Genomic DNA, 13107 nt, shown 5'->3' on the forward strand with positions numbered 1-13107 from the left:
GCTCATGTTAAACAAGACATAAATCATGTTAATGAATTGTGTGGTCAGTTATGATCACATTTTCAATCAGAAGTTTAAGTAGATTTTATGCTATAAAGCATCAGGCTAAGTTAGTCTTAAATAATTCTCTCAATCATTTAAAAATAGTACATTCTCTGAAATATTCCTCATTTTATGAAGTTCAGCAAAATTGTTTTCTTTTAATGTATGTGACTCTCCTCTGAATTCCCTGCAGTTTATTTAGATTTAACTGGGAATTGTGAGTGTTCAGAATAATATTCCTAGTATTCCTAGAACTATATTATTCCTGCCTGAGGACACAGGGCCTCTTTGAATGCAGCCTTAAACATCATCAAACTGTTTTCTGAACTATTATATATTGGACTGCTGTCAGTTTTGCAGTCTCTCTTCCCCTTCAGTCTCTTGTTCATTCTTGTTTTGCAGCTTTCTCCCTCAGATTGTTTTCCCACTAAATGTGCTAACTGCCATTTTTCCTGTTTGAGTCTTGTGATACTGATGAGTCAAAGTCTCAGTAAAGCAGAACAACTGCTCTAAAAGCAGTAGTCTGTGCTGATTTATACCAGCTGAAATTTTGTCCCCATGCTTCTGATCCTGTCACTATTATTAGAATTATGGTAATGCCCAGATGTATTAAGTATCTTTCCAATACAATGATATGGCCCAGTCCTTGCGCCAGAGAGCTCCCAGTACCAAAAGGGAGACAAAGGAGAAGGCACCAAGTCAAGTTATTTTAGTATATTTTAGTCTTGTTCTGAAGAATTTACCAAGTAAGACATGCTTCAGGACAGTCTGTGCATACTATGTATTTGCTGCTGCTCTTTAAATTTCTTGATGACCCTAAGATGCTCCTCTTACTGCAGTTTAACACTATGGCAGTTAATAGTACGTTTTGACCTTGTTCTTTATTGCCACTTTGTGATTTTTCAACTCAACTGATTGTTGCATCCAAACTGATTTAACTGAATGCATTAATTCAAAAGAATCTCCACTTGAACAATTTATGACTCCAAAGGTCTTCCAAGCCTTTTAATTCTGTGTATTTTTGCAATGTCATCTGAAATGCAGTTGCTTTTCTAAAAGTGGTGGGTTTTATTTTGTTGGGTTTGGTGGTTTTTTGGTGTGTGTTTTTGTTGTTTTTTTTTTAACTTAAATCCTCATCTAGGCTTCGAACTAGCTGCTCAGATCTTTATGCAATGCGCGTGTGTGTGCGTCTGTCAGTTCTCATACACTGCTGAGTCTCTCATCGTTTTCTGATTTGCTGATCCAATTTAAACTGAATGACTATAGGATAGAAATCGTACAGCTATGTTTCATATAAATATTCATGAAAATATCTGGAAAAGGGATTCAGCTACTGTTCCCATGAAGGCAAAGGCTGCAGCATGAGGCCGCTCCTAATTAGACAGCAGAATATCAACACAAGAATGCCCCAGACCCATGAAGGGAGGCATAATTTGGGGCATGCTTTATATTAGGTACTGTAAGATTCAGCTCCATGACAGATTCACAGGAAATGAGCTTCATTACCTCCTCGGGTCACAGAATGAACATGTTTTTGCTTGCAACATTTGTTCCGTTACTGTACTAGGGATGGGTGTTAGATATAGGGATGGTAAGTGCCAGGAACATTCTTTCTGTTTTTGAAGATCATTAATATATCTGCTTTTCTTCAAAGCACTACAGTACCTCCCTGCTTTTAATCATGAGCAGCCTGAGCTCAGCTGCTACTGGCTAATACTCTTAGATGTACATTGTCCTTACTGACAAGCTGTACATGTTGAGATTTTCTAATTAAAAACTATTTTTGTACAGATAACACTTTGTGCATGGTGTTCATGTGTAGATATGGAAGCAAGGAGAGGTTTGGTCTAATGAGGCAAATATGGGATTGGGAGTCAGGATCTTCTCTGAGCTCTCAACCTAGCTTTTCGTATTGCTTCAGTCTGTGGCTTAGGGAAAAATCACTTTCTCTGTCAGTGCTAACATTCTTCATGTGCAAGACAGGGTTAATGCTGTCCTACCTCCCCAGAGAATTATGCAAGAGAATTAACTCACTAATGCTTTACATGATTTTTAGCTAAAAAGTCTTGTAGTGTTCTAAGTATTTTTCAGATTTGTAGCCCTAAGAACTTGTCAGGGAAGCAAATGTCTCCTCAACATCAAGTTAAATCTGAGAGCCTGGCAAGTGTGGCTCAAAGTTTGGGGTTTTTTTTTTGGTTTTGGTTTTTTTTTTTTTTTACTTGCAGCAGCAATAGTTGCAGGGTGCTACCTGCTTCAGGACTGCCTCTGTCAGGGTTTGTCTAGGCTTCTGCTCTCCCTAGACACTGAGCCTTCAGAATCCTGAGTGATGAGGTCTGTCTCCTACTTTTTGGACATGCTGAAATCTCTTTGCAACCCTTCCTTTGTGTGGTCAGGCTCTGCTCTCCCCAGCTGCCCTCTTTATTTGCACAGTAGCTTCTCCTGGTTTCCTGTCCTGTCCCCGTGGAGTTCACAGCAGGGCAGCATGCTTTGTAGCTGAATCCAGAAGCCATGGTCCGTGTCAGCTTCCAGTCTCTCCATCCTTGCCTGGAAGGCAGCCAGAATCTCAGCACAGTGTGGAGACAAAGGCCTTTTTGGAAGTCCATTACCCCCAAGAAAAACATCCATGACGTTTCTTTAGGCAGGTCTCAGCCCAGCTTTCTCTGGTCAGACTTTGTTAAAGCATCCATGCTTGCTGTTTCTTCAGAGTCATGGACCTCCTTGCCAATGCATGTTAACACAGGGAAGGGGTTAAGACTGTATGCTTTTTGGACTCCAGGATCTTTAGTGATTTTAATAACAAGAAGAAGAACAATTTACAGGAAATATGCATAATATCAAACAGAGCACAATGAAATGTCACTCCTGAATAAGAAGGGCGTGCGGTGACTTGAGGGTCTCCATTCCAACCCCATGATGTGTCAGACTCAAAGATGCAAGAGACTAAACCAAGTTCCATTATAGTTTGTTTTGCTGGGGGGAGGTGGGGTGTGACTGCTATTTTCCAGACTTCTGCACTTGTACCAGCTACTTATTCAAAATCTGAAAGCTGCGATCAAGGTAGAGCTTCAGGGAAGGGAGAGGTTAAGAAGGATTGGGAGCTCAAAGGCATCTTGTCAGTGAGCTCTAGTTAGGAAACAGGCCTGTTTTGGCTCCTGCACTTCCTTTTCTCCCTAGAGCTCTGCCTGTCAGAAACGCCTTCCCACACACCACTGCCCTGCCATTTGCCAGAGAATTGCGGGGGAGAGGGGCTTTTCCTGTCTGTGTGCTGAGACTCAGCCAGCCCTCAGACTGTGGTTTTCTCTGGAGCCTGGAGCCCACTCGCTGTGGCTTTGTGTGTTTTTCACCAGAGGACAGACGCAGTGAAGGGCACTGCTCCCAGGGTCACACTGAGGTGACTGGCGAGTGCTCAGCTATTCCCCTCATCTCCTATCACTGACCTCTAGCTGCCAAACTACACGGTTACGGTATTGCCTCTTTGCCCTGGGAATCTGACTGACTTCGAGGAAAGACAGGGCAGAACTCCCAGCAGGTTGCTTCTTTCTGAAAAGAGTTGAGCAGTTTGTAGAGCTCCTGTAGGGAGCCATTCCCCACTCCCTGCTTTGCCAGTCCACTGCTCAGTTCTCCAGTGTCTCATAACATGCAGTTTCTTTTGTTCCCTGTGACAAGTCTCCAACATACTTACTCTCCCACCTGCTATAGGAAAAGAACTATTTTCTGTTCCCTGGTATTACTGGGGATTTCCTTTTTGTCAGCTGCTGACCTAAAGTCCCTTTTTCAGAGAAGGTACCCTAGAGCCTTTCTGTTATTCCAAGCACCTACAGCATTACACTGAAGAACTGGCATTGTAACATCTTCCCCATAACCTTTTTCTCAAATCCTACCTCCCACACAAAGAATAATTGAGCAAGATAAATGCAGAAAGTCAGTCAAAGCAATAAAAGCTCTACTTCTTTGTGGATGGGAGCCCACTGCAAGATTAGATTGAGGATAGGACCTCTTGTTTTTTAATCCAGAATAGTATAATTCTGTGGCAGTAATGAGCTTGTCTGCCTTCCTAGAAATTAGTCCCAGCTTCCAAGGGTATAAAATTCAGCTCTAAAAACCACTTCACTGACTTGACCACTTAACTCTTCTTCTTATGTGTGAGACTGTCCCTGGAGCCCTGGGGTTGCCTTCACCAGGCAGGTATTATCCGTCACAAAAATGTCACCCACCTCCATCAGCTCTTTCAGCAATATTCAGAGAGGTAATCACCAATTACTGTGGTATTTTTGTTTTCTTTTTTTTTTTTTTACCAGGCTCTCTTTGCCAATTACTCACAATCCAGCACCAGCCATGTATCTATGCCAGCTGGCTCTGATGCCTGCAAGACATCAAGTGCCACATCTAGTATCCAGAAGGCAGCTGGTTTGCACAAAGTGATGCCATCCCAGAGTACGCCTTCTCAGCTGGTTCCAAAGCCTCCAGCAAACCACAGGCAGGCAGTGGTCAGAAAGGCTGCAGCCCAGAGGATTTCCAAGTAAGTTTTATCTCTTCCCATCCACAACAGGGAGTTGGCACTGGTTCCCCCAAGAAGGAATATCAGAGAAGAACCTGTCTACATGCAACTCTGATACAGATCTTTTTGGCTATGCTGTCCAAGATAAATCTCAGAATAACCTGAGCTGTGTGTACTGAAATACATGTGCACTATGTTGCAGTTTCATGTTTCATAATGCTAAGGCAGGTAAGACTGTAACATCATACAAACATAAGGACATTAGAACTGCCAGATTGAATCAGAGAAGTATCTGATCCAGGGTGGGATTCAGTTACCTAAATACAGGTTGCTAGTGACATTTTAGATGCCCAGGGCTATTCCACCTGACCTCCAGCTGCTGCTCCAGATGAGCACAAGTCTTCTGTAGATCTTGTGTTGTATCTGCCAAACCCATGCAGGTGTCTCAAATAACTTGAAAGTACCAAGTATGGTACTTAGACATCTATGTTTAGGCACTTGAGTCACTCCCTCCATGTTTAATCTTTGATGGGGGCTAGAATCTGGTGGGTCAGAAGAGGCTGCCAAAAAAAAAACCAACCCAACAATATCCTTACCAAGCTAATCTGCCCTTGAGCCAAGTGTCCCCATAAATTTAACACACAATGATTGACTTATGTCTTCAAGCACAAGTGTTTATTTCATTTGAAGTGTTTGTATTGTGCCTAATGTAATGATAGCTTTCCTCATTATTTGTAGAAATCCTTCTTTTAACTTTTACTAAGCTTTTAGTTATATAGTGCTTGCCATTCTAAGGTAGATGGATTTGGCATGTGTTATCTTTAAAAACAAAACAAAAAAAAATCACCACGAAATGTTGCTTACTGATTGTAAGTTTCCTTCCTTTCCATTTCTTGGTATATCTTCTCTTTTGTGCATTATGAGAGAATGTGAGTGAGACTTTTTGGTTTTTTTCTTATCCTTTACCTTTCTTGGTAGCTTCCTCAGCTCTCTGTTTATCTCCTCTTAAATGACAGAACTGCTTTAGACTAAATCCTTCATCAGGTTTTTCCTCATATATCCTCAGACTTGTTTCATGCCTGGATACTGAAGGGCAAAAATTGCATTCATAACTTCCTCTCTTAAACTTACTCTACAGCCAGAAGAGTTGTAAAGCTTTCAGAGCAGGTTCCTGTGAGGTTTCCTGATTCTGTGTTCCCTTCCTGTTTAAAGAGAGAAGTTTTACTAAAAGATTACTCATGAAAGACACCTTATGAAGATGCTACGGTACTGTCAGTGTGCGTGGATCAAATCTGGAACTGCAAGGCTTATTTAAGGAGCTTGGACAGAACTGCTTTGGGGAAGCTTGTGTATTTCCTGCCTGTACCCTTGCTATCTTAAGAGATAGCACGCTGAATTAATCCCCCAAAACTATTTAAAAAGAAAACAAGATGTTAGTAGACTTTGTCAACTCAGCAAATGCATATGTGAGCATCACGTCTGGCAGGTACATGCTGGTGGGTTTGCTCTCTGATTTCTTTTATGTTGGGTAGCTCATGTTAGTACAGGTGACAGGCTATGTCAGTGGGTTTCTCTGCTGGGCAGCAGGGATGTGTATTTGAAGATGCCGGTGTGCTGTGCTCACTTCTTGGCAGAGGAAATGTTTATCCTTGTGAGATGGAATTGCAGCTCCTTGGACAGACTTTACTTTGCTGCATTTTTGTGGTTTCTGCTCTGTGACGGGCAGGAGTGTGGGAAAACCGGAAAAAGTTCAGCACCAAAAATGCACAGAAGGGGGGAAAAAAGCAAAAGATTCCTTCAGAATTTCAGAAAACTAATCCAAGTATTGAAGGCTGCAAGGAGCCACTCCGGAAATACTTTCCAAGTTGCCTTTCAGTCTCCAGCACAAGGCTCCAAACCCATTCTTGCCATTCATGGGATCTTGCAGTAACATTTTTTCACTTACATGGAAAACAGCAGTGCCCAGCTATATTTCCAGCATACTGAGAGCTGATCGTTTGAAAACTGCAATGTCTCAGTCTAATTTAAGCCATTCACTGTTGTCAGGAAAAGACCAGAGATGCATCGACAGAGGAGAGTGAATGGAGAGAAGCCTCTGTGTCAAAGGAATATAAATTAGAGAAGAAAAAGATGTCTTGCGTGCTCCAGTCTGCTTTTTACAGTCCCTGGTACAAATGTAATATACAAATTATTCTAGGACACTGTGTGTAGTCTGCTTTCAAAAAACTGCAGTGGCAGAAACCCCACCATATGCTATAGAAGACTGTTTAAGAATCTAGACAACCTTATTATCAGAAAGTTTCTCCTGACGTGCAATCTGAGTTTTTCCTTTGTTTCATCCTGTTGTACCTTGTTTCTCCTTCCTGAACCACCCTAAACACTTTCCCTTGCAAATACTTTCCATCTTTTGAATATCCTTCTACTTCTTGGAGTTTCCTAATGTTGCTTAGACTTGTTGAGCTTTTGTTAACCTCAGATAGTAGTTCCACCTGCCAAGTCCTTAATGGTCTTGAATTTACTGTATTTTCTTCAGTTTGTCAGAGTGCTTGCTTTGTGGCACCCAGAACTGTACTCTTCCAGTGTAGGACTACCATATCCTTAGGTTATGACATGGTAAATATCCCTCTCCATAACGTCTAATCTAATTTTGGCTTTTTGGCTGCTTCATTGCTCTGTCAGGTCATTTTTGATTTGCTGCCCACTCTGACCCCCTAATACTTGTTGGCTGTTTTCCTGATCTCTTTCCTTAAAGAAGATCTCAGTGCTATATATTATTTCCACAAGACTCACTGAAACTAATCCCATTCTGTTGTTAAAGCTCTCATGTCTCTCTTTTTTTTCATATATTTCAGTAAGCCAGACCTTATTTCTCTGTCTGCTCTTGCATGCCTGGCTTTTGTTTAACAGCTTTATTAAGATCATCTTTTTAAAGTTGTTTGTAGAATTTCTCCAGAGACTGGACTGTGAAGACAAACTAAAATCAGCTTTGTGTCTTTGACCTATCTCTTCCTTGCATGCGTTATCAATTCTCTCCCAGCCAGCACACGTGGCTTCCAGAAGAGGAAGAAAAGAATAAGAAGTAGAAAACTCAACTACAAACAGAATGAGATGCTAAAGATGAACACTACTGACTAATTCAAAAACTATCTAGTAACTTGGACACTTCCCTGGTTAAAACATAAAGGAAAAAAGTAATGGAACAGCCAGACAATTCAGTCTTGTCTTTTCAATTCCTGGCCTCTCTTGTTTTCTCAGTCTCTCAACTTGTAAAAGGTGGTAGGTTGACTTTATAATGGATTGTGTCCAAAGCAGACTCCTTGCTTAAGCTAACAGAGTGGAAAACTGGGGCCCATATTAAGGTGTGGAAAAAGACTAACTGGGAGAAATGGTTTAATATGTAGCTCTGCGCTGAAATGTAGCCCCGTAAAATGGTCTCATGGGGCTCCATAGTTTTGATTAAATGTATTCCTATCACAAGAAGAAAGATAGTTTTTGAACAGCTAACACAACAAGCTCTTCTTTCTTTCTAAGAGTCAGACTGGGTCCTTTCCACTGCTCATGTTGCCACTACTATTGGCAGGTCTGTGAACTGCGAAGAGACCTGCTGATAGCTGAGAGCAATGTTTTGAGACAGAGGTCACAGATACAATACAGTATTTGTAAGCTGTGGAATGAAGCACATGTCCCTGGAAGCACCATTTGGTGTATCGAATCTTCACGTTACAGATGACAGCATGCAAAGTAGAAAAACATATTAGCTCAACTGTCAGAACTCAGACTGAACTGGTACAGGTGGTAAACAGAAGATCTTTTAGGAATAAGTCACAATAAATACAAATTTCTGCGCTATCATTCCTGTAGTAACTTTTCAGAAACCTGCTCTCTAACTATGACAGCATCAAGTAGAGCAAGGCCTTGAACAGCCTGTGAAACAGAACTATCAGTCAAAGAAAAGATCTCAGAAAAATTCAGCTCTCAATGTTAGACCACTGTGTATAAAGAGAGGAAATGCCAGGTAGAGAAAAGGAGCATATAGTTCAAGATGTTATCAGGGAGAGAGAGAGCCCAAGAAGATCGCTGAGTTTACCAGCAATAGACTGCAACGTCACAAACCATTGGGGATGCTGATCAAAATGGCATAATTTCTTGTACTGAACTTCTCTGTAAATGTCATTCCCAACAACTCTATTCAGGAAGCCTTTCAAAACAAATATTCCCTTGAAGTCCCAACACCATAGCACAAAATCTTTTTACCTTGTTCTTCTATTGTATATTTGCTTTGCATGGTGCCAGCAGCAGAAGAACCGAAGTCCTGCTCTATTGTAACTAGTACAGAAATAGGGTAGAGGTGATGCATTGCTCCAGGGTTCAGGAAATCCATCCCACGGCAGGGTGGAGACCTGACTGCAGTTGGATACGGCAGTAGCCAGCTGTTCTAGGACAGGCTGGCCAAGCCTGGCAAATGTGCCAAAAGTAGAATGATGGCCACAGAGTGAACCCTCTAAAACACTGTGATTCTGGTTTGTATCCTGTCTCGCCCACGTGTGCTTATTCGTAGGCATGCGTGAAGTGTCTTAAGTGAGCCGGGTGCATCACACGTTCAAACTGAGTGCCCATTGAAAAGAGGACAGGCAGCAGGAAAGCAAGCATGTAACTGTTACTGGAACCTCTTTCACTTTTTTGCTACTGCTGTACTGCGGCATGCTTGTTTTTTTAGCTCCTGAGCATCTGGGTTAATTAGGCTGCCTGACCCTTAGATATTTTTGGCAGCAAAAGCAGTGCATCTGAGAAACATGCCTTGATTTAACACCCTGACACAGCTGGGCTCACTAGGCCTGTAGCTCTTAGCCCTTGGCTAGGCTCAGATCGTACACACAGATACATATGCGGAGATACCCTGTCCAAGAGCAACAAAGAGGAACAAGCATCCCTGGCTCTGGGTCTTCACATCTGTTGCTGTCCTCTGTGCTTTTTGTGATGTGAATTTGTTAGTGTCAGTTCTGTCCCCCCTGGACCGTTAGATGTATTCATAGCATCCCAGGAATAGGTTGTTAAAACAGAGGTGTTCAAAATTTAGTCAAGAAAGTATTTCTTTGTCACCTGTGGGACAAGAGCATCCTCCAAATTTGCAGTCCAAGGCTGGGCAGCTTAGGGCTGGTTTATTGCCTAAATGAAGGAAGTCAGTATCAGTTTCAAGGAGGGGTTAGCTGTATAAGAGATAGAAAAGGGCAATGACAGATACTTAAGTGGAGGGGACAGTGGGGACAGTGTTTTTGTTAGTATTGAAGAAGAAGAAATGGAGAACATAACAGTGGATTGCACTGGAAAAGTGGAAGCAAAACCAACACAGACATTAAAAGCAGGAGACTGAGAAAGGCAGTGGGGCTTCAGTCAATCCAAGGAGGAAGAAAGTGGGAAGGAATTAACTCAGTTTAAGCAGTGAATATGTTCTGGCACTGAAGCTTCCATCAGGACAGCAGAGAGAACTTGAGGGGTGAGCTTAGCGTGGAGGGAGATCAGTGACCCAGAAGCAGATCTGAGAATGAGCTGTGTGGAGGTGACAGTTGAAACTGCAAGAATCAAGGTACACTGTGGGTAGGCAGAAAAGAAAGGCAAGTCTGTAGAGAGAAAGAGATTCTCTAAACATAAACCACACTTTAAGGTGGAAGTGTGACTGTTTCCTGTTTTGGTTTGTTGTTGTTGTTGTACTTGCTGGCATTCTTGATGACATTTTCAACCACTAGTCTTGCATTCTACCTACAGAAGGGTGAGCTGAATTTGGCTGTCAGTTGTGCTGTGTTAACAAAGTGGACAAGCTTATTATGAGGATGGAGTCTCTATGTAAAGAAGCATAAAGATCCATCTGGATTCTCAGCTCCCAGAAGAACCATACAGTATCAGCAGCAAAAGAAACCATAAGTACAGATCCAAAATTCTCTCCAAGAGACAATAAACATAGAAACAGGCACCTCATTTGACAATAGCATTTCAAATTATGGCTGACTGAAGTAAGGGGTTATGTTTTGCAAATGTCATATCTGCATCCCTCTCCTTTCCTGTATGGACTCCAATTTATTTCACTAAAATCTGACTGAGATAAAATACAGGAGTCCCTCACTGGCCTTTTAGCTGCCAGGAGCACCTGGATTACTGGCAACTTGCTGACTTTGAAATCTGAAAGCAAAAGGTTTCAGACAAAACTATAGAAACTGCACACGTGCGCCTGGGTCTGTTAGTCATCAGGACATCACATGGGGATTGGAGATTACAGTGCTCTTCTGGGGAAGAGCTTACAGTAACTGTGTAAGACTGCAAAGCTGAATGAGTGAAGGAGAAGGACTCTGGCAGAGAGACAGGAGTGTACACGCAGAAGTCTGGAGTGATCAGAATAGAGCTGGGCAGGAAGGAAGAAAGGCAAGGAGGGATAAGGGAGGAGGGGACAAACGAGGAACAGATGGATCAATTGTATAGATTTTAAGGACAGAACAGATCATTGCAGCTGTATAGCTTGACCTCGCCTTGTGAGTAGAACCATTTTTTATGTAGGAGGGCATGGTCTCAGTTTGGTAATGAATCTTTATAACAGCTAAAGGAAGTGCAGTTGTACTCCACAGAATATAGTTTTGCTGTAACTCAAATGATGAGATAAATGCAGGAGGATTTGCATAAATTATCTGCTTGAGGACTGGCCCTGGACTACTGGAAATTCAATGCATCCTGTGGGTCTCGGTTTCCAAGACAAGTGAGAAATCCTGCCTAAATGAGCTGTCTCTGCTGAGACAAGATGCAAAGACTTAACTTTTGAATGTAGCATGTTTTTGCCAGCGTGTGCATTTCTGTTCTAAGGTTGCTTTATCATTTTACTTCAAATCACTGGAATAAGGTGACCACAGCATTACTAGTTGAGTTGTGCTTTGGCAGTCCAATACCGTTTACTATCTCCTTTAGCCTCCAGAATCAACTTCCAAGGCATGTGGGACAATTAAGCATTCTAGGCACATCAAAGTCTTGCTGGTGGCTTGAGCGTTCATCTGCCTTGCTCTGCCTTTTTGGAGTTGGTTGCTGTTACTGCCTTTTTCATACCATGTTCAGGCACAAGCTTCCTAGCTACAATCCCAGTGAGATTATGTAAACTAGGAGAATTCTCAATTTTCTGTTTGACACTGTTATTTTTCCTTGGTATATCCCTTCTTATCTCTGTCTAATTTGATGCTTTTACCTGTTAGGGTGACCTCCACTGAAAGGCAACTGAATGGATTCCAGAACAGCCTTCACAGTGCTGCATCCTGTGAGCCAGGGACAAATTCCACAGGTGAGTGCCAGTGCCGAAAACCAGGAGAGTGGGGGTGGGCATGCTGGGATGCTTTCATCTTTCTCAAGAACTGGTAGGGAAAAAACTTTCTCAGCAAGAAGAAGAAACACAGCTGCCTACCCTGCATGTCATGGTTCCTAGGTAACAGTCTGGGTTCAGCTGTGCAGGGAATGTATTCCTCCTGGGATTAAAAAGACTAAACAGAAGGGAGCAAAGGCTGAATTTCATAGAGTTGGAAGAGGAAGATGCCTAAAAATGTAGCTGGGAAAAAAAAAATTGGCTAAAATGGTTGCTCTTTGCTTTAGGCTTTGGCTCAAAGATGCTCTGTTGTTTAAGCTTGGCCTGTAATAAAGGGCCAGGACATTCTTTACATTTTTCTTAGGTCTTGCAGAAAAGCCCCTCAGTTCAGAAAGACATAGCTGAGACTTGTGAATCAGCTGCATGGTGAAGTCAATCAGCAGAAGTGAAAGTTCCCAAAGGAAAATCACTGAGACTTATAGAATCAAATCTTCATCATTCCCTAGTGGCTAATTAATTCAAACAGGCTTATCTGCTGTTAAGGTCTCGGTAAATGAGGACCTCATCCATTTTTCATTGATGCAGACCTATTAGCAGGTAGAGTGTAGCCTTGATGAACCCATATTACCCATGGCCCACAGTACTTTGTGATGGTGCTGTAATGGAATATATGGACAAATTATGGTCTGGAGTGCTTTAAAAAATTATGTTTCTGGCCTTTTGTTTTGGTGTGGAAACCCTGAAAACATGACTTGAGTATCACTAATGCAGTGATCTCTGTTTTCACAGGCTGAAAGAAAAGTTTGCATAGGGGTGAACTACCCAATTCATCTCTTGGACATTTAGCTCTGAAGCTTAAAGATGGCATTTCCATTATTAATGTCAGTGATTTTATTGCTGATCCTCTAGCACAAACATTAAGCTAATACACTTATTAATACAGCTCCAAACTGTCTCCCATGCTTTACCACCTGCCAAAAACTCTAGTTTTTTCAACTACAATGAAAGTGTGGCAGCTTGTCATCCCTATGGCCTCATACTCATTTCATGGAGAGGCAGAAGTTGTGTGTGAGCTCTGTGCCACTGGTGTAATGAGAAAGAAGGCAGAGATTCTCATGAGTATCTACACATAGGAAGCTAAATCTGCAAGCTGTCATTTGGGGGTTATTTGTAGTGTCTGAACAGACAGTTTCCTATCAAAGTTCCTGAAAGCTTAACAGGATTTATTCTGTTAAAG

The 13107-nt window shown here is 42.0% G+C and overlaps 1 protein-coding gene across 7 annotated transcripts in view; it reads left to right on the top strand.

Moving 5' to 3' along the window:
• The window catches only part of TTLL5 (tubulin tyrosine ligase like 5), a 151590-nt gene that overhangs the window by 122136 nt on the left and 16347 nt on the right, over positions 1-13107 (top strand). For 4 of the 7 annotated variants that reach the window (XR_015702251.1, XM_087747363.1, XM_087747365.1 and 1 more), the window contains 2 exons: positions 4341-4561; positions 11767-11852. Coding sequence is in view for 4 of the 7 variants with exons in the window: in XM_087747363.1 (XP_087603489.1) it covers positions 4341-4561; positions 11767-11852 (307 nt within the window). In the remaining 3 variants the exon portion in view is untranslated. Of the gene's footprint in view, positions 1-4340; positions 4562-11766; positions 11853-13107 lie in introns of those variants that run through there. The other 3 variants (XR_015702252.1, XR_015702253.1, XM_087747367.1) reach the window with 2 other exon arrangements.

The sequence above is a fragment of the Nipponia nippon genome, unplaced genomic scaffold (assembly GCF_047370975.1).
Source record: "Nipponia nippon isolate SJK-2023a ecotype South Korea unplaced genomic scaffold, ASM4737097v1 scaffold_11, whole genome shotgun sequence".
In the NCBI taxonomy this organism is placed as follows: domain Eukaryota; kingdom Metazoa; phylum Chordata; class Aves; order Pelecaniformes; family Threskiornithidae; genus Nipponia; species Nipponia nippon.